General features: G+C 47.0%; 1 protein-coding gene across 1 annotated transcript; it reads right to left on the minus strand.

The window, feature by feature from the left end:
- Nucleotides 1–208: 208 nt before the first annotated feature.
- Nucleotides 209–27,171, minus strand: LOC144146645 (glycoprotein-N-acetylgalactosamine 3-beta-galactosyltransferase 1-like). The gene is made up of 6 exons (XM_077678582.1): nt 27,138–27,171; nt 20,592–20,780; nt 18,829–19,147; nt 14,997–15,354; nt 1,885–1,971; nt 209–232 (listed from the first exon to the last, which is right to left on the minus strand). The coding sequence occupies exons 1-6, from the start codon at nt 27,169–27,171 to the stop codon at nt 209–211; spliced, it is 1,011 nt and encodes a 336-aa protein (XP_077534708.1).

The following is a 27,171-nucleotide window of genomic DNA, read 5'->3' on the forward strand; positions in this document are numbered from 1 at the left end:
CACACTGAACTCACACAGCAAGAACGCAAAAGCCAGTACGATTCCACTCACCGCTCCGTTCACTTCCGTCCTGGGGACGAAGTATTACTGTGGACGCCACTACGCTCCCCCGGTCTATGCGAGAAGTTTTTGCATAGGTACATTGGTCCCTACATCGTAGTTGAGCAGACATCTCCTGTAAACTATCTGGTGTCTCCGGCAGCGGCCCCTACTGACCGCCGACGGCGAGGAACTGAAATAGTGCACGTCTCTCGCATGAAACGTTACAACCAGCGTACATCGGGACTCTCGGCGACCAGGAGGCCGCTTCCAGCCGAGGGGGGGATATTGTGAGCGTGTGTAAGCGCAGTCAACATTACTGGACAATTATTGCGCTCTGGGACACTTACGTGCTGTGGCCAATCGCCGTCAGTCGGTAGGACCAATCCCTCATCTGTGCATACTCATTATCATCATCATCTGTACATAATCATCGTCACGAGTGGCTGATGCCGTTGAGTCACCGACGGTCTCATTAAACCTAGTCCGCTAGTACTGGTGCCGACTTGTGCCGGGTCTTCCGTCTCCTTACAATATGTTTAATGTGTAAAGAGTTCCCATCAGTAATACTTCTGTATACAGTAACATGCGGTCCTACGGCAGGCGTGTGGTGGCAGAAATTCCCAGCAGATGAGGGCCGCTAAGTTATGCAGCAAAATTGAACTGCTTTGAACGTCGAAGAAAGTACAAATTAGAAAAAAATGTATCGCTTACGGGTTTACATGCATCATGAGAGAAAATTGTTAGATTAGTTATTCGACAATTTTATGGGCAGCATGTGTAAGGGAAAACAACATTGATATATCAATGGGCTGTACAGTTGTCGAGAAGTCCATGAAAACAGGTAAGTTAAAGAAAGTACAAACTCTCCCAAATACATGGGAGTTAGGGAAACATTTTCAAGACCCATTTTTAAACATTTGAATTCATCACGTGTATCAAGAAAACATTGCTCGATATCTAAGTGGCACTACCATAAAAAGAAAAATGTGTGGAAACCGTTTTGGGGGCTTCTCCCTCAGTCAGTAGATCAATTTTAGAAAAATTATATTCAGCAAGATTTACTTTCGAGGCCATAATTGAAATGAGCTTTTGATATTATAAGTTTCTACAACCAGTACTTTGGCTTGGTATTCACATCAAACGTTAAGCCTTTTAGGGCCGTCGTGTGTTAAAACTAATAAACATCCTTATCGCCTTCTAAGCAGCATCAGAGGGCAAAACCCTTAAAACAGCATTTGACCATTTTTATGCGGAACGTTTTTAGCAAAACCGAGTGAATAGATAAAGCAGTAAATATTTATTGTAGAACTTTGTAACACCTGTAATGTTACAAAATGTGGAATCGCTTCAGTAGTGTTGGTTAGGGCGAAACTAAAAATACATTATAGATATTTTTATGGGTTACACATATACGCAAAAATTTCTTCGATACGTGATAGGGTAAGCGAGATAATCACGAATTTATGGAAACACCGAATCCCCTCTTTTCCTCGGTTAGGAGTACAATCTCGACAACTCCCGGCTTAGTGACAACCTAAGCCGTGACATAAATGTACTCCCGAAATTTCAAGTCTTTATATCTAGCAATTTTGACTGGGCATCGATCAGTCAGTCAGTCAGTCAGTCAGTCGGGCACTTTTCTTTGTAGTATACCTTTATAGTAAAAACCAATATCCTATTGAAATGAAAGCCAATGTCATATACTGAGGAAAATAATAAGGTCATTGAGTATCAAGAGCGAGTGGGCGCCGATGTTGAAAACCATTGTCCTGGAGCTATAGCTCTTGCGGTGGAAAATCGTCTTGGGTAGAAATGCTGATTCGTTGCACCCAGAACTCGTACATGGTACACGAAAAACTCGTAAATGTACATTCTGTCCGGGTTGCTGTAGTGGAAGCTTGCAGCGGTGTCGCTGCAGCAGTTGGGACCCTGCAGAAACAGCGTTCATGAATCACCCGACGCGACTATAAACCACACTAGGCATTTTCAGAAATTTCATAGACCGTAAAGATCACTGTAGAATCATTTGATACTATAAACTCCCGTTAAAAAACCTTTGCTCTAACCATATATTTTTTTAATGCCATTGAAATTGTCATGCACCTGGATTCGAACTATAGTTCTTCTGCACGCGAAGCGGATGCTCTACTTCTACGCCAAAAAAATTCCGCGTATTGGTGGAATTGCAGAATGGGGCTAGGGGTGCGGCCTGAACCCGGCGACCATTCCCGGTAACGCACTCCCTCACCAGAGTAGGATTGGCCACCCTGGTGTATTAACGGCCACAACCTCCCATGAATACGCCAATTAACCCACGGCCCTCAGTCTCGAGTGGCTGGGACGTAATTGACCACGGCGGTGGTCAGACCTGTGACGCAGGAGATGGTGTTAAGAATACCTGGACCCGGACAGGCCGCCTGTGGAATCGGAACCTCGCAACATTTGCAACGAGAACGTTATCTAGTTCTGCGAGTCTAGAGTTGTTGTTCGGGGAATTAAAGGGCCTTAAATGGGATGTCATAGAGCTCAGTGTGGTTAGGAGGACAGGTGAAGCCACTACGGCGTGAAAAATGAACACTTCCTATGTTACCGTGCTCTAGTGAACAGAAGAAAACTGGGAGTGGGATTTCTAGTCAATAAAAGCATAGCTGGCAACATAGAAGAATTCCATCATATGTCGGCAAGACAGAAAGAACTCACTCAAACTCAATCACAATTTTTTTCATTCACGCTGTACTCAATCAAACTCAGACTCAAAAAGCTCGCCTGTTCACAAAATCACTCCTACTCACTCATCAAATACTCATTTGTAGTCATACTCAATTGTACTCAAACTCATTTGTCCTCACGAGTATTCGTACTCAACCTGTACTCATGAGTACTTAATCTGTACTCATGAGTACCCATGAGTACCCACGTTGTACTCATGAGTACTCAATATGCACTCATGAGTACTACTCATTCTGCACTCATGAATACTCAATCTGTACTCATGAGTGCTCAATTTGTATTACTTACGAATAATCAACTTATCTGCACTGTTAGCTAGGTCGTATCTGGAATGGAAGAATAAATAGAAAAAAAACAAAAGGTTTAATTGATTATAAAAACACAGGTTACATATATATCAGGAAAGAGGAAGAAAATGTCTGACGCGGTGCACTGTCGTAGGGCGACTTACTGCGCGAAGGCACGTACATGTCAGAGAGCGAAACGGAACGTAAGCACTCGCGTTGCGTCTGGCGTCTCCTCTTATTCTCAGGAATAAAAGAACGAAGTCTGGGCCGGGTCGGGCTCAGGAGAGCTCGGGGTTTGTCGGTGCCGTCGTGGCCGTAAACTGCGGTTTTCTGCGTGTCTTCGGGTGGCAGCTTTTGTCGTCGGTTTTCGTTTCCAAGCGCGCTGATACTCTCGTAATCGGGCTCCGAATCCGATTTGTGCCTGCCCCCTGGCACAATGAAGCGTTCGCGTAGATTGACGTCCGTTTGTGTCCAGATCACTGTCTGCTCATTCACAGATGCTCGATGCTGGCGTTTGTTTTTTGTTGTTCCATGTACTAGAAACTTCGTTAAGAGGGTGTTCGTCTCGTTGAGTTTCGGTGAATTTCAAATCTGCTTGATTTTATTGTGTGTGTGCCGTAGAATTCACTTCGCCAGACCTGAACTTGACAGTGTTTATGGCGTTGCGTTATCCGCGCCGCTTCAGTCGGCGATTGTGTTCGTGTAGCTCGTCGCGTGCTTGATGCATGTGGGGGCGTAGTCGTCCGGTTTGTCCGGTAGCGAGCTGCGCTGTGTAGGGATGGCATAGTTCGGCCCGTTGAGGACGTTGCTTGAATGGACGTGTGCGTTGCTTATGGTGCCGGAGCCGTTTGGAATTTCGTTAAGTGTGCGGTAGCGTGGCGTTTTCGTAGGGTGGCATGGCTGATCGGTCAAAGTCGTTGCGGCTCCCTGCTCGCAGTCGCCGTGGTTGTTTCGGAAGTGAAACCGTTGTGGTGGAGAAGCGGGCGTAGTTCATGCCGTTCGTTCGGTCCCACATTCCTTGGCATCGCAAGCGTTATTTCATCGTTAGGGCATTCGATGCCTTCTTTTGGATCCGGTTCATTCGTTGCCGTTCTTGCCGCTTCCGTGTCGTCCCTCAGGCCCTCGTCTTTTGCCTGTCGTTTCGAAAATGCTATAATCGCTATCTCTCCCATACAAGCAGGCTCCGTTCGTCTGCACAAAATGGTGTTTGTCGTGTGAGTTTCGGTCGGAGCGCGGGTGCCGGGGATCTTGTTCGTTCTTGCTCGGACATGCCGCATGCGCTCGCCGTGTCGTTGGTCCTTGACGGACCTACCTCCACGAGTGTTATGTCGTCCGTCCACTGGACAGCGGGCTGGAGCAGCGGGTGCCGCAGAGCTCGTACGTTCCGGTAGGGTTGAACCGCGTGTGCTGGGTCTTTTGTTGCTTGTGGCCAGGTGATTTCTGCGGTTGTAACATTCGCTGGCCAAGTCCGGATAGCAGCAGTGGGAGCGGAGGATGTCGCGAAAAGCAGTTTCCTCCGTGTGTGCTGGCTTGGTGGCGTTTCGTGCGCTGTGCATTACGTTCGTCGTGGTCAGCTCCACTGGTTCAAGTTGGATGTCGTCCGTCGCCTCTGGTGCGTTTCGTGCGCTGTGCGTCTCGTTTTATCTTGGAAACGCCCCTATTATTGGTGTGCGGTCGTTCGTCGCGTACGGTGCATTTCGGCCGCCATGCGTCTTGCTTGCTTGTCGTGGCCATATCCACCAATCCGGATGTGATGTCGTTGGTTGCGTGGACCGGCGCCGGGACAGGACGTGCGAAGAATGTGCGTACTGGCTCCGTTGCGTTCCGTGCTCTCAGCGTTCCATTTGTGTACGTCTGTACCGGGAGAGCGGGTGCCAGGAACGTGGTGCCTTCTGGCTTGTGCACGCTGCGTACGTTGCGGGTCTCGTTACTTGTTGCTGGAATGACCTGCGCGTGGGCGATGTAGCAGAGCAACGTGTGTTCGTGATCTCACCAGAAATGCACTGACCTTCGATGCGTTTCCGTAATCGTGGCGATTACCTGGGAGAGGTCCAGTGTGCACGCAGTCACAATTTTGCATGCGTCGTCTCGTTCGTGTGCGTGCCGTCGTGTATTCTGCCTGTGCCCAGATCTCCTGCAGTCTAGGCACTCTTGGAAACGTGCCGCCGAGTCTCGCCAGTTGTCTCTGAAAAGTTTCTCGTTCGTCACGCAGCCTCCTGCTCTCAAACAGCGCCGCTTTCAGGTTCCTCTGCCGTTTGTTGTCGGAGGCAGCCTGAAGTAGCGTTGGCACATTCGTTCGTTTGGAGAGATGGCGACGTTCTCTGTTGTCCTCTAGAAGACGCGAGACGATGTCGTCCTTACGGCCAGAGCAGGGTAGCCCTCGTAATCTTAGTGCGCTCACCAACTGCTGTTTTTTCGCAGAGCATAGGACGTAGCGTTCCGTTGAAGGCAGCAGTGCGTCGACCACCGCTGACATGAAGATTGGTGTAAACACACATGCATCATCTGCAAAATATCAGCGGCCAATATAGCCTAGGAAAAATTTAAAATCAATTTTAAAGTGTGCGAAACGCAACCGAACAGCCAGTGGAAGACCTCCCGCAATCGACATTCCCTCGATATTTTGTAAATAAACAACATCAATACACCTAACGAGTTTGTGTTAGCCGCTTGCGCACTGCCGGCGTTTCTCGCCGACTCGCCGCTCCAATCGGAGGTCGGAGGCTCTGCTCTAGAGCAACGAATTACCCAATCGTTGGCGGCAGAGGCGCGGTGATTTTGTCGGCTCATCGAGCAGCTGGCCGCGATCTAAGTTCTACAGATTGCTTTTTATTAGACTGGACCCGAAAACACGCCGGGGACACCTAAAGCGCAGCGGGCGGATGAATGCATGTGAACATTTATTAACTGATATGTTATAAAGAGGTAGCTTTGAGGCGACGGCCACGGCTGCGAAGTGGTACAGGCCGGTGCAGGTAGCTCCAGCGATAGCTTGTTACTGCTGCACTAAATGGGACCCAAGTCCCAAACGTGGCAGCACATATGAGAAAGGAGTTAATAATTCGATGGCGCGTTGCATTAACACCCGTCGTCTGCATCGCCTACGAGAGCCGCAATCGAATATTCGCCGCCGTGCTAAGCCGAACGCATCTGTAGGCGGACCTGTAGGCAGACCGGCCGGCTGCTCCCAGCGCTATCGTCCCATCCACTGTATCGAGCGTCGCGCGTGGTTGCTAGCCGCGGCAACAATTTCCACTCGCAGAGCCTGCGTCATGTCCACGGTCGCTTTTAATTAACGGGGTCACAAGGTCAGTGCGTGGGGCCATTTGCAGAAACTGCCGGTGATGCGGATTCAACGGTGCAACGGCAGCTCTGCTCTGTGATATCTGTCCGACCGTCACTTGGTCAGCTTTGTTCACACAAAATATCGCGTTTCGCGGCGGCCGCTGAACCCAAAACTGCGACGGGCCGCATTGAAAACGCCACTAATAAACAACCCCCGCACGCTGTGAGCAAATTAGGTTTCCAAACGTGATTAGTAGGTCATTATATAGCTGCTCATCGCAAGAAAAAAACCGAGATGCAAAATTTTTGTGTCAGTGCCCTTTTTAAGGTAGCACTCGTAACACTTATTTTCGGTCGAACACCACAACAGCCCGCCACAAGCATCACACACACATATCAGCAAGGATTACCGCACAAAACATATCTTCTGTAAGAAAATACAACAACAGCCCACCAACCTCTTGCAAGCATTATTTGAGGTATACGTGCAGCTGCAAGCCCAGGATGTTCACCTCCAGCACAGCGTCCGGGCAGGGCGACGTCACAAAAATCGCAAACTGAGAAATAATTAGCTGCTTCTAGTTTGTCGAATCGAGAGACAGCTTCTCTTCCTTTATCATTAACGCACAACTTGAGGCACAACGAAGCAAGATAGAGGAATTGCGAAATGGGTCGACAAAGGGCGGCAGTACCTATCTTCACAAAGACAAGAGATCACGTCGACGTTACCCCTACTTCGCTCGTCCATTCCACTGCGTCGGAAGATGTGCTTCCAGCAGAACGCCAGCTGCGGCCGCTGGTGTTTCCCAGTCGTCTTTCAAGCGCCACCCCATAGGTGTAAAACCCCAATTATTTAATGATAAGTGACTCCGCAATTTAATATCAGTAACAACTAAGCTTGACACCCGTCACGCGCGGATTATAAGTTGCTGAAATGCAATGTGTGTATCAGCTCCGCTATGGTTTTACGTTCATTACTTGATTAGCTCTATTATAGGGCCGGTGTTGCGGTCACGCTTTGGTTTATTACGAAAGAGGAACGGGCGACTGCAATACCTTGCGCTACGCAGCGCGAAGTTTCAAGTTTCACGGCGCAGCCGCCACAAGTTCTCCCTCCCTGATGTGTTTACCTCTTGGCTAAGGCATGCGTGTTCCTAACGGGGCGCAGGGAAAGGTGTCAGGGTGGCGCGCCGCTTCTTTCTTTCCAGGTATGCAATCACGGTGCTAGGAAAGAAGCTGAGGGCAACAGCAATGGAATGCCTCTCTTTGGTCGATGGCGTGGGTTAACCGAGTTCAGAAAAACAAACAAACAAAAAAGCGGATTTTTCGCCGCCTTGTGCCGTCAATTGCACACCCTTTCTTTTTACTTTCACGCTCGCGCTCCCGGTGACGGCGCGCCAGCGAGGCGGCTCAGCGAAGAGGAAAAAAAAATAGCCCTTCTGATGCATTTTTTTATTCTTACTTTCATGACGTACGGTTTCCGTAATAGCTCGAAAGCTCGGCAACGTTTTACTAGTTGTGTGCTCCACTGTACATATAAATAATGCACTGTCGACGCCGGTAGCGTCAGAAGCTCACGGCTGTCAGCCAAGCTTGTATGGCTACGGTTCCGTGTATAATTCATGTCTGTAAATAATTACTCCCGATACTCCATGTGCCTTCGAAGCGCGCGGCGTGCTGTAGCCTGAGACTTTCACTTTCACTCTCATATCACTTTCGTATTTATGTTTGGGTTTATATATCCCTAATGTTTTATTTTTGTTGAACAACGCTCATGAATAGGAAGCATGGTACCAGCTTTAGTAGCGAGGAAATATTTTGCGATATGAAGCTCTCGATCAATGAATATTTTAACTTTTGGCTTAGCGGCTGAATCGCGGGGCAGTTGGCCAGTTGTAGAGAGGGCACATTATGTAAATAAAGCTACTTAACGGCGACCCCGGTAGCTCCTATGTATACAGGGGGGCGTGATATTAGGCTGCAATAATAAATTATCTTTATGACGGACACAGACAGACAGACTGACAAGCCAACATTGTCGCACTCAAGTGGCCAAAGAACGGCTATCGTCTTTAAAACCAGCTGGAAAGAGACGCTGCCGCATTGCGCAACCGTACCCCTCGCAACCGCCGCCAGCCCACAAAGTAAAAGATTAACAGAAAGACGAAAACCAGCTACCGCGCGAAAAGCCAAAGAGGGAGGTCCCGCCGCGAGAAAGGGACAGGACAGGGGCGCTACGCGTCGTTGTGTCTATTTCCGTTAACAGCACGGTCAAAACCCACACGGGTCTGACCTTAATCACTAATTTTTGTATTCGTGCGTGTGCGGTTAACCCAAGGAGGTTACAATTTTTTTTTAACCTCCTTGGGTTAACCAGAGCGTCCGACAGAAATTTGCTGCACCATGCGACACGCGGACGGTGGGCCCGATTCGCGCCTCGCTCATAGAGCCCGCGGCAGACTAGACGCAACTTGGCAGCACACGGCGCCGCCGAGTCTGCTGTCTTTTTCTCATCGAGACGGCCGCACCAAATCATGCCTGGGACGACCGGCCCAAAAAAGACACGCAGCGATTAGATCCTGGAGACGGCACCGCTGAGTCGCCTCCTGTTTCCTGTCGTGGCTCGGCTGACGCAATCACTTCGCCTTCAAACTGCGGCCAGTGATAGTACTGATTGGAAAGATTTGAACTTCACGCGGTTGCGGTGGAATCCCGGGGGTATAAAACCAGCCCTGAAGCAGCGGCTGTGCGGCGGCTTTTCATCGGAGGCACTGAATTGAGAAGTGCTATCGCCTTTGTTTGAGCCATGTAACGCTCTTGTAAATGGCACTACACGAGACCATATTACTAGCGAACCTGAGCAAAATGTTTCCATACGGGAACCTAATAAAACCGTATGGGTGCATGAACATCAGCCAAATTGTCGCTTGAATACGCACAGCGGAATGGTGTGGAAAATTTCGGTCAGACAAACGTTACGAACTACGCAATCGGTTTGACGCGAGTTACGTAAATTAACTGCGACTGTTGAAATGAGCGGTTCGGCTCACGAAACGACTACACAGCGTGACATGCGTCTATGGAAACTTCTGAAGAAAAAAGGAACTGCAGTACGCCTAGTGCGTGCGTTGTTGCAGCCTCCACGGCCTCTCCCCTAAACAACTTGAAGGGAGCAAGCGCAATGAAGCCGCCACGGGTTAACAGGCCGCGTCAACAAAAATAACTGTGGGGGTCGACAGTGCCATAGGAGCAGAGCAACTGCGGCGGCGTTTCCCGCCGGGCCCTCACCCCCTCGTTTTTTCCTCTTCACGGTGACCCCTTTGTGAGCGACCGCCGACAAATGCTTACAGCACCAAACAGAGACCGGGAAAGGAGGGAGGGGCAGTTTTCGTTGTGTAAATTTACCATCCTTGACAATTAAGCTGCACAGCGGTACCCCTAACTGTTTGCGCCTCGTACACGCGCGTCCGGACTCGAGCTCGTGATAAAACTTGTTTGCACTAGTGTACTCACGAGTGCATATACTCAAGAGTGCAGGCACTCGCAAAACCAGTATTCATGAGTAGTGTGTACTCACGACTGCAGTGTACTCATGAGTACTGCACTCACGAGTTGTGGACTTACCCCTGTACTCACTCGTCATCATACTCACTTTTTTTCTGGGGGTGTACTCACTCATAATCGTACTCACTCATGAGTTTGAGTACAAATGAGTACAAAAGAGTGTACTCACGAGTGATTACGCCGGCCTATGAATTCTATAGCATTAACGAAAAGCCAGTAGGTCTTGTAATAAGGCCCAATAAGAGGTACAAACTGAGGCTGGTACAGGGCAACGCGCCCACAACAAGCCACGACGACGATATAGTGGAACGCTTCTATGAATATGTGGAATGGGCAATGGCTAAAGTAAAAACACATTATACCGTAGTTATGGGGGACCTCAAGGCTAAAGTAGGCAAGAATGAGGCTGGAGACAAGGCAGTTGGGAACTATGATCTGGGTTGTAAAAATAGCAGGGGGGACCAAATAGTCGAGTTCGCAGAACGGAATAACCTACGCATAATGAGTACCTGTTTCTGCAAACAGGAGAGCCGGAAGTGGAGGCGGAGAAGCCCGAACTGGGAGCATAAAAATGAAATAGACTTCATATTATTCGATAAACCTGGCCTCGTGAAGTATGTGCTAGGTGTAGAAGTGCTTGGAAGGGTAAGGTGTAGTGACCACCATATGGTAAGATCCCGAATTACGCTAGATTTGAGGAGGGACCGTAACAAGCTAGTACGAAAGAAGCGGAATAATGAGCTAACAGTAAGACGTAAAGTAGAAGAATTCAGGGTCGCGCTGCAGAACCGATATTCAGCTCTTACTGAGGAAGCAGAGTTTACGACACAGGAAGCCAGCGGCAACCGTACACGCATTATCACGGAGTGTTATGCATAAATCGGGGGCACGGTGGCTAAACAGGATACCTGTAAACTTTCCCAGGAGACGAAAGATCTAATTAGGAAATGGCAAACCATGACAATCTACACCCCAGCTGACAGACTATAACTAGCGAAGCTTTCGAAGTAATAAGCATAAGACAGCTGACATACGGAAGTATAATATGGAGAGGATCGAATACGCTGGAAAAAATGGAGGTAGCCTGAAAGCACTGAAGAGGCGTCTTGGCGTGGGGAAAAAGCAGATGTATGCACTTAAAGGCAAGCAAGGCAATGTCATCACAAATAGGGATAAAATAGTCACACTAGCCGAGGAGTTCTATAGGAATCTCTGCAGTAGCCGGGACATCCAAGATAATGCCGAACGCGAAAGTAGTTCAGAGGAGATAGACATCCCACCAGTAACGACCCATGAAGTAAGGACGGCTTTGAAAGAAATGAAAGGGGACAAAGCACCTGGTGAAGATCACATAACAGCAGATCTTTTGAAGGATGGCGAAGAAATTGTACTTGGAAAACTGGCAAACTGTATACGCAATGCCTAATGACCGCAAGTGTACCGGAATCTTGAAAGAACGTGAAAACCATCCTAATCCATAAGAAAGGTAACATAAAGGACTCAAAAATTATAGGCCGATCAGCTTACTGTTAGTCTTCTACAAGGTTCCTACCAAGGTAATCGCTAACAGCATTTCTGCAACCTTAGATTGCAGAATAAAGAACTGCAACCTAAAGAACAAGCAGTGTTTTGTAAAGGCTATTCAATAATGGACCATATTCACACGATGAATCAGGTGATAGAGAACTACGCTGAGTATACTGAACCCCTATATATAGCCTTCATAGGTTATGAGAAACATTTGACTAGGTCGAAACCTCAGCAGTAGTTCAAGCATTACGGAACCAGGGTGTCAATGAGCTCTATGTAAGAATACTAGGGGATATCTACAATGGTTCCACAGCTACCATCATCCTCCACAAGGGGAGCTGTAAAATACCTATAAGGAAGGATGTTATACAAGGAGACACGATCTCTCCAATATTATTTCCAGCATGCGCACAAGAATTATTCAGAGCGTTGGACTCGGAAAAGGTGGGAGTGAGCATTTATAGAGAATACCTCACTAACCTCAGATTTGCTGATGACGTTGCCTTGCTAATTAACTCAGGGGACTAATTGCAAAGCATGCTTCCCGCACTGGACAGAGTAGAACCGTGGGCCTGAAAATTAATATGCAGAAAACCAAAGGAATGATCAATAACCTCGGGACAGCACAACGGTTTGAGATAGGTGGCGAGGCAGTAGAAGTGGTAAGCGAATATGTCTACTTAGGCCAAGTTGTGACCCCGGATCCAAACCATGAGGCAGAGATAATTATAAGGATAATGGGGTGGAGTACATACGGCAGACAATCTCAGATAATGAATGGCAGCCTACCATTGTCCGTGAAGAAGAAAGTGTATGACAGCTGCATCTCACCAGTACTCACCTACGGGGCAGAAACGTGAAGGCTCACTAAGAGGGTTAAACTTAAATTGAGAACGACTCAGCGGGAAACGGAGAGGAAGGTGATTGGTGTAACATTAAAGGAGAAGAAGACAGTGGAGTGGGTCAGGAAAAACAGGGGTGTTAAGAACATCTTAGTAGAAATTAGGAAGAAATGGACTTGGGCAGGGCATGTAATGCGAAGGCAAGATAACCGTTAATCATTAAGGGCAGCAGAGTGTATCCCTAGAGAAGGCAAGCGTTGCCGGGGGCGGCAGAAAGTCAGATGGGCAGATGAAGTCAAGACGTTTGCGGGGATAAATTGGTCGAGTTAGCACAGTACCAGTGTAATTGGAGAATAATGCGATGGGCCTTTGCCCTTGAGTGGGCATAAATAGGCTGTGATGATGATGATGATAATCATCATATATTCTACGGAAGACATTTGACACAGAGCTGTCTAATTGGGAAGTTACGCTTGAGCAATTTAACTACAGACTCCATCCAAATATACATTTAATGGAGAACAAGTCGCTTCACAGCCAACGTGGTTTCTTCCTCAGGGGTGTCTTAGCCCGCGCTGCAGCAGCGTCTTATATTCCTTCACAGTGGTCGGAATTACAGAAAGCGTTTGCCCCGGAGTCCAAAGCATGCGTGTCAAAACAACAGAAGAGTTCTAAAGGGCGATCGAGGTTCTGTCAGGCTCACAAAATCTGCCATTGCTAAGGGAGAAGCCTCTTTCACCAGATTGTTTTGTTTTTATGAACGAAACAAACAGGAAAACGTAAGACCGTAAGCCGCAGTTTAGGTAAAATATTTCCGAGTTGTATGAATTCAGGTGGATGCTAGGTACGGTACTCAGTAAACAAAATGCAATAAACAGGCGGTAGAGTGCCTAGATGTTTACAGCAAACAGACAGTCACTCACCAGCTTGAATTTTTTTACGGATTGTGGAGAAGGCTGGTGTTGAACTAAACTTTTCAGCAGCGTATTTTTGTGTACTGCTGATAAAAGCACTTATATGTACCCGAATGCTCTTCTTACAATAAACAATGTAATTTCTAAAACACGATATAGATTCGTTGTCACCTTAGGGTCCTTTTTTGGTTTGTTGCATTCCTTTGAATTTTGCTTTAATGCTTTCTTATTAGTGAACAGTATTTTGTACTATGCCTCTGGCTGTGACCTCTCTTCCGAGTTATAAATTAAGAATATCATACGTGCTTTAAAATCCTGACGTCTGTGTTTTTGTTGGGTTTTGCGAAGGCGTTTTCAATTGCTAAGAATACCTCAGTAATTTGACCCATTCTGAGAAAGGTTTCGACCAAATTGTTCTTAGCCCGACAGATAAATTCCAACCTTTATCTTCACTTGTGATGCAAAATACACTACGCCTGTTTATTGACGTGAAACGTTTTTTTTTTTTTCAAGAAACGAACAGTTATATTTGCGTCTATACGAAATCTCTCCCTAATGGCTTCAGGTGAATATATTTTTGTTACTGCGTGCAGCCATGTGCCGGCTGTCTCCGAGTCTCCACTTCTCAGCGCCAGAGCTTCACGGAGCGTGGCAGCCACGTGCTCGTCGGTTCCCCATTAACAGTGGATCGCACTGTACAATACGTTTTCATCCTAAAATACTTTTGAGGTAGTTTTACGAGAAAATTACGGCAATTCAATATTTCCATGCCAACTTTTTCAAAAGTACTGCTGCATTACTAACAATCATAGTTGGAATCTATTCATCAGTTGTTAAACATGCATTGGGCCCATTGTTGTTCAAATACACGTGTTGTATTTTATTTATTCACGGAAGCTTATTGTTTGTCCACTTGTCTGCATTTGTGCACGTTTATCGCTTTCATCTGATTCTGCCTGGTTGCTGATAAATACTACTATTGATATGACTGCTGTTAGTATCCATACTTACACTTCACTGTGCCTATTTCGGTACCATGTGCACTCTTATTTCAAAGTCAGTATACCCGTTTCTGTAAAACATCATGTCACCGACGTTTACGCTATTCTGGTGGTGTTACGTAGCGATTAGTAGGTTTCTCGGTTGCGCATTGTTTTTCAATTTGTCCTTTCTACAACCAAAGAACGCAGCAGTATCAAAACATCTTGGGAATTTCTGGTCAGGACACTAAATTAGTTGAAATGTTTTTCCTAGTGGGTGTTGAAATTGGTACTGTTGTTGTGTGCATAACTTGAAGGCCGGATGTGTGTGTTTATTAGCATAGCAGAACCACCATCTACATACCACCAAGAAAACAGAAGACACTGATCTCATAGGGACGACATCTACCATGAAAGATAGCCTTGCGTTCTTGATCCGCAGTTACGCAGCAAAAACCAAAAATACCTTGTTGTTGTAGACCTACACTAGTTGGCTCCAAATGCGAGCGTCACTGTTTACAGCCTGTTGGATATCCCAACTGATACAGGCAACAAAATATTGGTTCAATTCGAGTTTGAGGAATTTGTATGCATTAGACAAAATCGGGTGGAATCGTGTGTCTCCGGGAACTCAAGTGCTCTAATTATAATTCATTCAGATGGTGAAAGCATCGCGTTTATCGCATCGTTTTTGCGGTCTAGTTTTACCACATTTTGTATTGCAATCGCTAACTTTTATAGCAGTACCTGTTATTCTGAACGAACCTGAATACCTAATATTCTGGATTTTAATAGGAGGAGGCTCGTTACGCAATTACGTACCGGCCTTATCGGGTGACTGGAGCGCGACCACAGCCAGAATTGTGGATGCAGAACACCGGGTACCAGGAAACCTTCGGGACGCACTGGGAAGAATCGGTGGCGGCCGAGCGCGTCACGAGTGTCTTCCGGCTGGATGCCAATGGGGCTCAGGCAGCGAGCTATCTCGACATCCTCAGAACCTTTACTGTCGGCACGACAGCGGCCGTACACCGTCAGACCTTCCTCTATGATGAGTCTGAGCGCCTCCCGACTTAGCACGTACCCCGACCCTCCGCTCACGTAACCCCCTTTCACAAGTACGTGGAAAGGGTAGCCGAAGTATGCGGGCTTCGAAGAGTTCTTGTCCAAGAGGAAGTACCTGCATAAGATATTGAAATTGTTTTTTTGAGGCAGTCCATTGTAATAAATATTCAAGGGACAAACACTAAGCAGCCTGACGCACATCGTGAATTGTACACGACAGCCCAAGTTCACGTTCGTGTCCATCAGTGGATCACAAAATTTCATAAGGTGATGTCTCAGTGACCGTTGTTTTAAAGATACCCTGGATTGTATTAAAAATACTGAAATAAATTCTATAAACATCCGCATGAGAGAGCTGGCAGATATAACGTGTCCCTTGTAGCGGTCACTTTAGGATGAAAGTTGTCTGTCCGACAAGTAGCCTGTTATACCTGGCCCTATTCGACAGGTTGACTTACAGCAGTTTCACGTTGATGCGTGATACTATTAAACGTTATTGTAAGATTGAAAGTGGAAGTTGAAACTACCCCTCATGCATTAACGCAACTATTGGAGCCTCTTTTTAACATCCATTAACGGGTGATCATCAGCGATTCAAATCCACCTTCACAAATGGGAAAACATGACGTGTAACAGAGGAGCCTTTTGTGCGCTCCAACATTTTCGCAACTGAGCATCATATTCAAGTAAATGCAACCTTCTCCCGAACCAGCTTCAAAGAAAGTGGGTGTTTGTGGTAAAAACGACGTTGTTACAGCATTGCCATTAGATACAGGCCTTCAGCTCGGTTCAGGATATTTCGTGCCATATTTTCAACTGACCTCTTGATTTTATCGCACCAGCCTGACATTTGCTGCCACTTCTTATTATCATCCGTTTGGCAACTCTACAAAAAATCGGGTACATGACCTGCCTACCTTGTTTTTTTTTTAGATTAAAGTTCATCAATCGACATTTGAATCGGAAGCACATGTGATGTGATAGGGTGTAAAAATCAAAAGACTATGGACAATGCACTAGAGGGGTGCGGCGCAACAAAGACAATGCTGGTTGAATGGTATTGTGATGACGAAGGGGAAAGAGGAGGAGGAGAAAGACCCCGTTGAAAATCGGAGGGCAGCGCAGCGCACTCGCTGTTAGTGATCAAGTCGTAAGGTTCTGTGGCCTGTCGACCGGACGGCCAGAACCACGGTGTCCTGCGTCTGTCGACCGGACAGTCAGGCACCACGTTCGCACCCTCGACAAGAGGCCGAGGAAGCATCGTGCCGCAGTTATCTGCATCCGCTGCTTCACCTGACAACACTGATGCCAACACTTCGCCTCTGCAACCACAGCGAGACTTGTTGAATCGTAAGACTGCACCCATTCCACTTTGTTTATCGGTTACCAATTGGACTGTTCCGTTGTCCGCATCATTTCTGCCTCCTGAACATTTGAGCTGTACTCTGTATCCGTTTGTGTGGCGCGTCCCGGCATCTTTATTGTCAGTCATAAATGTTCTTCCTCGCATAGTTACGAACCTGGCTGCAGTCTCTGATATGTACCTCCGAGTACCTCGTCTCGAGTCCTCGAAACCTTATAACATCACACACACTTTCGAAAGGCATATAATGACAAAAAAACGTCCTTCCTACCCCGAATGCATAAGTGTTGACGGCACTGTGGCAATCTTTCGAACGCCAGACGCATTGCAAAATTCTGAACGGTTTTCGTTGAAACCTTGAAAACACGGTAGCGCTAACAGACGCCATCGTTGTTGAGAAAACGGGGATTAACAGTTTAAGCTAAAACAGATTGTACTCACAATCGACCCCCTTTATATTATATCACCAGGACCAGTATTTCACAATGGTGTTGCACCAATTAATGCTTAATTCCCACGCATGCACCCCACGTCTGCTGCTCAAGGACCAATGTGCAACCGAAATTCAAGAACATTTGGTCAGCCCTGGCACGCAACGTTCAGCAACACATTGGCAGGTACTTCTGGGCTCTTCGTTGGAAGATAGTTGTGAGATTACAAATGAATCAGTATAAAATGTCTTGGAATGGCTAGGAAAGTTGTAAGAGGCGTGTGTGACATGATGCACCGAACTTATGAAGTCCGCCGCAGTTTATCCGCATGCGGCATTCCAAACTTTGGAGAGCCTTTGTCAACAGCAAGCATTCTACCGTTTGTAGAGGTTTTCGCTAACGCACGTATGTGTGACTGCAATGATGATTAGGATGTATTGCATTCCTTTGGGAATCAAGAAGATAGCAGATTTTCTCTCCTCGGCAGATTTTCTCTGCTCGGTGTAAGTTTTTGTTGCTGGTTGTCCTATTTTCACACTAAAGTTTATATTTTGTAGTGTACACTAAGCATTTTCGTCTTCTGGCACACCGTGTCCGTAATTCTATAATTTTTTGGCAAGGTCTAAAGCAAGACAACGAAAGCTTGTAGCATCTGCTAAACAGCAACTTTGGCAGATAGACATTGCTTCCACTTCACGCTGTGTGAAAATGGTGTCTTTTTGCGATTTCCTCGGGTGTATGAAAGTTTCCAATTATACACAGCATTAACCTCTTTCACGTAATTTCCCATTTAATTTCATGATTTTTTCCAGCCTCCTCAGGCTTAAAACATGAATTCCCTGCTAGCGTGGAAGTGTTTTTTTGTGATCCTTATTCTGTCAAGAGTTCTATAACAATACTCCAGTATTCCTTTTGATTCTTTCTGACAACTGTGACTGCTTCTCTGATTTTAAATTGAACTTGCTAGGTAGACATTTTTGGTCACTATTTTAAACTAGCTTCCACACTGTTTCCTCCACTTTTTCACCTTCACACAACAAAAGGGGTTCAATAAACACGATTAACGGAACACAAATCACATCCCGAAGGATGTTCCTGGTTGTGCCACAGCGGTGGTAGTATTGGAAATTGGTCAGTGGGACCTTCCAGGAAAAATACAATATATTCCAGCAAAAACGGATGTTTTATTATTCCGGGGACCGATAACGAGCTCCTGTAGTGTCGGTGCCTTTGGGTTTTGCAGTATTTTATTGCAAAGGTTACCGGTAACGTGTCATGCTGTCTTAATTTTCATTCCCAAAGAAATTGAATAGCGAGGTGCTTAGAGCTGCGCTGCTGTCTCTATGAGCGTGTCGAAAAAATTTCCGAAAGGCAGCAATATTAGGAATACAATATTAGCCGTATTAGCAATTGTAACAATATAGCGCAGGAAGTGTTTTCAGTTAACTGCAGCTAAAACTTTCTTTAGAGTAACCTACTGAAGTGTGCCTCAAGTTGGCATGCCATGTGAAACGTTTAGCATAATAAATGTGTGGAATATGAAAGTCTACAAAATATAAAAGAATAGCTTATAGCGTATACGACTATGAAATTCTGCACCGTAATCTGTTAATGTGCCAACATGCATGTTTTCCAAAGGCACTTCTAAGAAAACACTGAGCTACAACTTCACGCAGAGTGGTCAAACATGCCCGCTGTGATACCCGATGAATTTATTAGGACGTCGCACCAATACTCTATAGGTATCAACGGGTATCTATGAGTAGCGATAGAACCATAGCAGTGTAACTCACACCTGAGATTCTCCATCACGACGTAGGTATCGTCATCCGCCTTGAGGAACCAGTCGTAGTCGTGGTAATGCTTGTTGTACAGCTCGACCAGTGAGGCTTTGGTCTTTGCCCAGAGGGCATTGCGGTTCTCAATGACGCTCAGTTCGAGCGCTGACGAAAGTCTCTTGTCGGACTTTGTACTCATAAAGAAAATTTTGGTACATCGGCGTCCCCATGTGGCCGCTACATGGCGAGCCTTGAGCCGGATGTTGTTTGGATGGGTTAACACCCAGCACAGCACGCGTACACGGGAGTGTAGAAGCTTGGCCACCCAGTCCGAAGCTGCGAGCAAAGTAGAGATACAAAAAACAAGCTCAATTCACAGGTCAGAGGTCCACGTGCTCAACAATGGTCAGTAAGTGTTTTAGAAATTGTTGTGCAGTATTAAAGTCAATTAGCAGGATCTGAGATATCTAAACATCATATGCAGACGTACAAGAATGACGTTAGTGACACCTTCTTACACTTTATCTTTTTTCTTACCAAATTTGTATGCCTCAGGGCGCTGTTCACTAGTGGAAGATAATGGATACTGGAGGGACTCAGTGAACTTATCTTTAGTGTTATGTTACATTAGGCTAAGTGACCTTCACCTCAAGGATATGATTTTCAATCTTGCTGCATCTAATTTAGTCGCAAGCTTCCGTCGCTGTCGCAATGCAGGGGTATTCCACCAAGAGTCTACATTTTCTTGGACACGTGTCATTGTCCTGCCCAAGGCGATATCTGCAGTTTTATGACACTTACGAGCCAATGTTTTAAAGATACGATACGGACGTGCTATGAGAACGCATGGCGCATTCATTCAAACGCACACAGGCACAAGCAGTTACTTAATCCCAACCGCTCTTCACTGAGTGAGGACCGCAAGACGCAATAATTTTCCCGCTCGGTACAATGAATTGTTCGCGCTCTTTTTTCCCCAGACCATGAGCCACTGTCACGCGTGAGGTAAGGAATCACGTTCCCGGTTGATAGGAGAGTCATGGTGATGGTGGTGGTGGTACAGCTTTTATTGATCCTAAAAGGAAGGAGTATAAGGCTGTGGTTAGCCTCCCAACTCCAGGAAGGCCTATTGTCTGGGCTTCCTCGAGTGCGCGCCACACCAGGGCGACCTGGCACTCCTGTGTGGAGCTATTATATTCATTCGACGCTGTCGGTTTTCGAGTTCCGTATCGCCGCACTCTCCGGATGACCACATCAGTCTATTATGAGTGGCAGGACCATAATGCTTGTAATCAATGTGCACTGTACAGTGAGGAGCTGGAGCTAAAGCGATAACGATTAGTTGGACCGCGCCAGCGCATTTGCAAGCTTTTTGGTTCGAAAAAAGCCTACATCATATTCTGAGATATTGTTTCTGCCCTTTTGCTGACCGTTGGATGAAATTGTCACCGTCGGTTGACAAACAGGAATTGCTCTTAGAAGAACTGCCAGTTGGGCTTGTTGGTACAGATTCATGATTGTAAAAGCACTACTTGAAAACGACGACGAGGGAAGAAACACAACACGAAGCACTCGTGTTGTGTTTCTTCCTTTGTCGTCATTTTCAAGTAGCGCTTTTACAATCATGAATGAATTGCTCGTAACAAATCAATGGGGCAGAAGTGCCGGATCACATACTCGGATAAAGAACTTGTTGACTCGTTAAACTAACTCTAACTGCCATGAGGAATCACATCGAACCATCTCCACCTGCAGATACACTTGCCAATATAATACCCACCAATGTACAGGGCTGTGTTGTTCAAATCGTAGAAAATGGGGGCGTGTGGCACTGGCGGAGGCACAATCTTTGGTACAGCGGTGGCGGGGGGAGGCTTCTGTTGTGGCAGTAGGAAGTCCACCTGCCCAGAAGACAGCGCCAAGCCGAAAGCGATGCCTATGCCGAACACCACGTAGTCGCTGCATCCAGCTGAAAGGACGCGGCCGAGCCGTCGAAGCCATCTACTGTGCTGAACCAGGGGCAGCCCAGGGAACCGGGATCTATTGTTGTGAGCCATAGGTTGATCGAGAACAGCGGAGGATAGAACGTGCAGTAGCGGACCTGCAATGCAGCCAAAGTAGATGCGTTTGTCGTAGATCTGTTAGAAGGTGTAAAGCCTTTTATATGGACGTATCTTACGATGAACCGTGTTTTTTTATGTTGGTTTTATAGGCGAGATACATTTGTAGGTTTATTTAACGCGCAAATTTTGCTCGCATTTCCGAATATAGGTTCGTCTGTCCGTCCCTTCAAGTAACCTTGTGTCCAAAATTTGAAATATTCCCTAAAAAAGTACGCATAGAGACACCCGTTTCAAACTGCTGAAACTGCTGCGTAACCAGGCATGTACCAATTATTTTGTGCGGAGGAATTTTGTGCAGATTTCAGTCATATTGTAAGCATACCAAGCCGCAAAACAGGCCAGGGGCCCTATTGTCGCCTGAAAAAACTCACGGGGAATTTGCCATGTTTTTTGCGTAGGCACTGCGTCATCAATGAGTGACGTGATGCACCTATAGCTATAACGTCATGCAGTGTAATTTGATGCTTTAACCATAAGCACCACAACCAAGGTGTCAAATATTGCGCATAAATATATAGCAACACCTGGCATGTACTATAAAAATTAAGAGAGTAGCTGGCGCTGGCAAGAGAAACAAAATTTCCTTCCACAAAATTAGCGTCAAAATTGGCGTCAACATCACAAGGCGATCGAGTAACGTTGACCCAAAGCGAGCGAAAGGCGGATGTTGAGCTAAAGAACATCGCGCATTTTTTTTTCCTGTCCTATTTATTTCTTTGAATTGCTTATAGTAATATAGTTGGGCTCGCTACTTCAATGCGAGCTTTGTTACGTTATCACCTCCTGGCCACTACCGCCGCCTTGCTATAGTCTGCTGCCATGTTGTAATCTTATGGCGTGATCCTAGGAAGCGACTGTCGCGACCATCGCTTGTATGACGCATACGGGGAGGTTGTGGAGAAACATGGGTTTAAAGTACAAATAAAGAAGACGCCGGCCACGAGAGAAAATAAAACAATGATGTTTCAGCACCCTGAACGCAACCTTTTTCACACTAAAAGCAGAGACAGAAAGCTAAGAGTTTAAGTAGGATGAAGCACGTGACCTAAACACCTTGCGTAGGTGGGGGGGGGGGGGGAAGATTGCCGTCAGTGCGGTTCAGAGTGTTGTTGTTTGTCTGCATCATTATGGATTCAAGATGCAGCTTAGGGGCGAAGTCCTTCTCGGTGGCGACAACACGTGCCTTGCCCCAGTCTATCTCATGGTTAGACGATTGTGCATGTTCCGCGAGGGCATTAGTGGCACACTTTCCCTTTCTCTTCGTCATTAGAATGCTCTTTTAACCGTCTTTCGAAATTTCCAGGTTCCCCTATGTACACTCTATCACAGTTCGTGCATGGCACTTCGCACACAACACCGAAAAATCGGTCTCTTGGTAATCTATCTTTCACTTTCAAAACAGCGTCCTTTAGCTTCTGCTTAGGAACGTGTGCAACGTGCACGTCATATATGCGCAGGACGCGAGCCAAAGTCTCGCTCACTCCCCACACGTACGGAATGCTGCACCTTTTTGAGCATCTTTGTGAGGCTGCAGAGGCGCGATTCAACTTCTATTCCACCGAAGTCACGAAGGAATACGGGTAGCCAATTGCAGACGGGTCACAACGTACACGTTTGACGTCAGCCGAGGGGTCAGCAGCCGTGGAGCAGATAGTGCGGGAACGTTGCATTAAAGACGACACGACGGACCTCTTGTGCGCTGCAGCGTGCACCGATTTGAAGCTCAATTATCGTCCCGTGTGCGTGCTCTTTCTAAACACAGCAAAAGAAATTCTAGTACCATCGCGTTTGCTTAGAACGTCCAAGAAGGGCAATTCCCCGTTGTTTTCTTTTTCCACTGTGAACTGAATCGAATCTTTATTGCAGTTTAAGGGATGCGCAAACAAGTCCAAATTTTCTTTCTCAGTTATGAAAAAGCAGTCATCAACGTAGCAAAGGAAAATCCTCGGGACTGGTGTGAAGGACAAAAGCGCTCGTCGTTGTACAGACTCCATTGTCAAATTGGCGGCTATTACCGAAATTGAAGCCCCCATGACTGTACCGTGAACCTGTTTGTAGAAAACACCCTTAAAAACGAAGTACGTGGTCGGCGTCCTCTTTATTATTTACTTCAATGTCACTCCCGACCATACAGGCATCCGTCTAAGCCTCGATTTCAAACATGGGTTTATTCCGTTTGCGCTCAGCTACGCACCAACAGGTGGATTTCGAGCTAAAGAAGATCCAACAATCTTTTTTGCCGTATCTTTTTATTTCTTTAAACCGCTTTCAGTTACGTAATTGAGCTGTCTGATTCTCTGCAACCTTTGTTGCATTATCGTCTCCCCGGCCACCACCGCCGCCACGCTGTCGTCTGCTGCCATGTTTCAAGTTTATGGCGTGATCACAGAAAAAGACGGTCGCTACAATCGCTTGTATGGCATATAAGGGCAGCGAAGCGCTACGCCTGATAACCGCGGAGCATGCCGATGTCGCCGATTCAGTCATTCGTCAAGCGTGACTTCAATTTTGTTTTATAGTCAATTTTCTTTTATATTTTTTTCTCTTTAGTTTGATCATGTGACCCAGCAGTTTACGAGGAGTGTGGACAAATGCCATGCATTTCGTGGGTTCTCTTTGTCATGGAGGGGCTTGTACTGCCCTTTTATGTTGCTGTTACGCCAAACAAATAATTTCTATTCTATTGCGAAGCATAAAAGCAAACCACGGCACGTTATTTGTGCGCTTCGTTATCGCTGGCTTGGAAACAATCAGAAATTGTATTCCTTTCGGTAGAAAACATGCTCTAAACCACGTGTCAGGTGACATTGCGGCCGGTGCAAATTCGCGGTATTTTCACTGCGCCGGTCGTCGGTGAAATTTTTTGCCTCATTTCACGGCGACACCAGACGCCATTTCCAAGCTATTACGTAATATTACGTCACTTTTACGCAGGCTGAAGTTGCATGTGTGTCGTGAACGTTCCCGCCAACTGTTTAAATTACATAGGCCTTGTCAGCCAATCACAGAGAGGGCGTGAAATACAAGCGCTGTTGTTGTCGAATAGCAAGGACAGGCGTACGTTGTCATGTCCACTGCATTTATTCTAGCTTTTCTTTGCCGACCAAGAATTATGCGCTTTCAACAAATAGAAATAAGCAAACTATACAACTGGCCCCCATGTACGTCATAAAATGTGAAAATGACAAACACACACAACCGCTTTGTCAACTGCAAGCACGTGACCAAATTAAAAGCCTATCAGAAAATACTTCCGGCAAATTCACAGTTCACTCTGAATTTGTGGAATCGACAATAGGTCACTCGATCGCCTCGTGGTGTTGGCGCCATTTTTAACACGAGGAAATGTTTTTTTTTTGCAAACTTCAGCTGCCGTCATAATTTTTAAAATACAAGGCAAATGCTTTTATATCTTTCATGCGCAGTATTTGATAGATTGGTTATGATTTGTTTTAGCTAACCGTCAAGTTAAACTGCGTGTCGCCATATCTATACGTGCATCACGTCACTGATTGCTTGCGTGTTGCTTACGAAAAAAAACTCCCAAGCATTTCCCCGAGGGTGAACATGGTTAAGTGCGAATGCACGGGTGATGCTATGAGGGGGAGTAAAGTTAAAATCCGTTGGCATTCGCCCGTGAGCGCGCGCGAGCCGACCCACGGAGGTCTGGCAGTTTATCGCTGCATATACACCATTTTCCTTGCTAGGGGTGGGCGCCGCCATTTGCTTTTTCTGACCGGACGCTAGCGCCGTCTATGAAGCGACCGCCGAAACTTCCGCGCTGGGCTGTTAAGTGCTCCGTTCTTTCCGTGCGTCTGCTCGGTACCCGTGCATTACCAAGTGAACCGTAGTGGTTTGGCGTTAAGTTAGCGGTTGCAGTGCTTGTGTGTGTGTGTTCTGTTTTAATCATCTGCGGACGGATTTTAGGTCTTCATTTGCTGCCAGAGCGGAAAATGCCGATCCCGGCTGTTGCGAGCAGCAGTAGCAGTGTGGTGGTGGTGCCGGTGGTGCTCCGCCGTTCCGCGATGCAAACGTACCGGTATGGCACCGACTGACATAGAAATCGATATCGGGGAGTAAATACGTGTTTTCAATGCCACCGTGCTCGTTATGTTCACCGATTAGTCATGTTTCTGGAAGCGCGGACGTCGAATGCGAAGCGCGCACAGCATATGCGGGTCACAGTGATCCGTGCTCGCGATGGACTTTCGACGAGGCGATTGCTACGCTGTTGACATTGCACTGTAATATAATCTTTCTTAACTAGACTTATGACGGTTACTGACGAAACGAAATTACCTGGGCGGAAAAATAACACGACCGCACAACCAGTCAAATTACTATTCGAAGGTTGAGCTAGGGTCGACGTTCGGGAGAGTTAATTCTGGTTGATCATGATCGTGATTATGATTGACCTAACTCTGCGCAGCGCATGTGGCCTGTCGCTCGGAGCCCACCTTTGTGGAACCGCTGCTTGCAACTGCTTTACGCGATCAGCAGTAACTGTTTTGTAATTGTAGTACTTCAGATTCCGTGACAACGCAAAATGATTCGAAGGTTTTCCTTTGACCGCTTTGAGAACAGGTTGAGCTATTTTCCAAATGAATCTTTCACGTATCTCGCGCTGCGCTTCCACATTGGGCTGCCTGCTTATCCTGCTATCGACCGGCAGCGTGCGATGGAGAAAGTTGTCCTTTCATATCGTTTGGCAGTGTAATGCGTTGGCCTGAAAAAGTAAACAAAACGCCGTGATTTTAAAGGTTAGATTAGATGAAAAGGGTATTGTTTAATGCCAATCGGCTGTAATGATCAAACAATATATGGTATTTTAAATTGACTACAAGGAACCAGAAGTTATTGTAATGTTGTATTGTATCGGCGCTCGTGAAAGATCCCCAGGTGGTCAAAATTAACCCGGAGCCCTCCACTACGGCGCGCCTCATCACCCATGAAGCGTCGGGGCGTTAAACACCATAATGAATAAATTAATCAATCAACCAATCAATCAATGCTGTATGGTAAAGGATAAAGTTGCTTCTAACATTTCAGGGGGTTCCGTTCCCTGTCGCAGCTTTGCGTGTGAGAAATGGATTTTGCTCCGTCAGTTTGCCGTTAAAGTGCACCCAACAAACCCTGGAGTTGGTCGTTGGTACAAAGTCGTTGCGATTTATCAGCGGCATCCACCAATATCTCAACTCGGTGTGTGTTAGGAAGCGATGCAACAAAAACACGCCGCAACCACACTGCATTTTCTCCAGGCAGTGTCGTGCACATGCGTGCTGTCAGCGACTGTTTCTCGCTTTCTCTGGTTGTTCAGTAACCCACCACCACGCTCTGCTGACCAAGTGACGTTTGCGCCTTGAACGGCATCGCAGCATTGGCTAAAACAGTTGAAAGTTCCGCAAAAATTAAGCACTCGGTGCGAAATACCCCCTGTATACGCAGCGGAGCATACCGCGCCGAGCGATGTTAGCAGCCCAGCGCGCACAGGCAACACTGGTCGGCCGCCGAAGAGAACTGGTTTGAGAGTATTTTCCTCCTTTCCCGGCTGCTTATGGAAAATGGTGTATATAGGGGGGTACGCCGCGCCGAGCGCGCACGGCAGCTGCAGCCGAGCGAGGGGGAGAGGAGAGAGTGTGACGTCACTGTGGAGAGAGAGGCGCGCGGCAGCTGCTGGGGAGAGGAGGCGCGCTGTGACGTCATACCATGACGTCACGGCGCGAGGAGCGGTGCGGGGAGCGGCGCGCAACCGCGCAGCCACGGCGAGGAGGCGGAGCGAGCGCGGTCACGTGGTGAAGTGACGTCACCGCGCCGTTGCTACCGACGCTCCTCTCCACTCCACGCCGTTGCTAGGGAGAGGAGGACTGCGGACGCCGCCGCCGCCGCCGGCGGTGGAAGGTTTGGGGTCGCTTATAAAGTGCATTCGCACTTAAAAATGGCGAATTCGCCGTGAATTTATGCAGTCGAGATTAAAGCAGCTGCAGCTACTTCTGCTGCAAATTTCTTGCTGTGTGCGTCACTCTGTTTTATTAGATAAGATAGCGTGGCGTCTGCGCATCGGCTTCACCACACTAGGCTACCGCTGGCGCGAAAAAAGGGAGAGGAAACGCCAAGTGAAGTTAGACAGGTCACGCTGCTTCCCTGTACCACGCCCATATGTCGACAGGCCCACTCACGAGTGCACTCAGACACCCTCCCCTCACCACTCATGAGCGAGTAGTTACTGAGCCTCCCCAT

The sequence above is a fragment of the Haemaphysalis longicornis genome, unplaced genomic scaffold (genome assembly GCF_048455015.1).
Source record: "Haemaphysalis longicornis isolate Haplotype H1 unplaced genomic scaffold, Haemaphysalis longicornis Haplotype H1 scaffold_7, whole genome shotgun sequence".
NCBI classification, from domain to species: Eukaryota; Metazoa; Arthropoda; class Arachnida; order Ixodida; family Ixodidae; genus Haemaphysalis; species Haemaphysalis longicornis.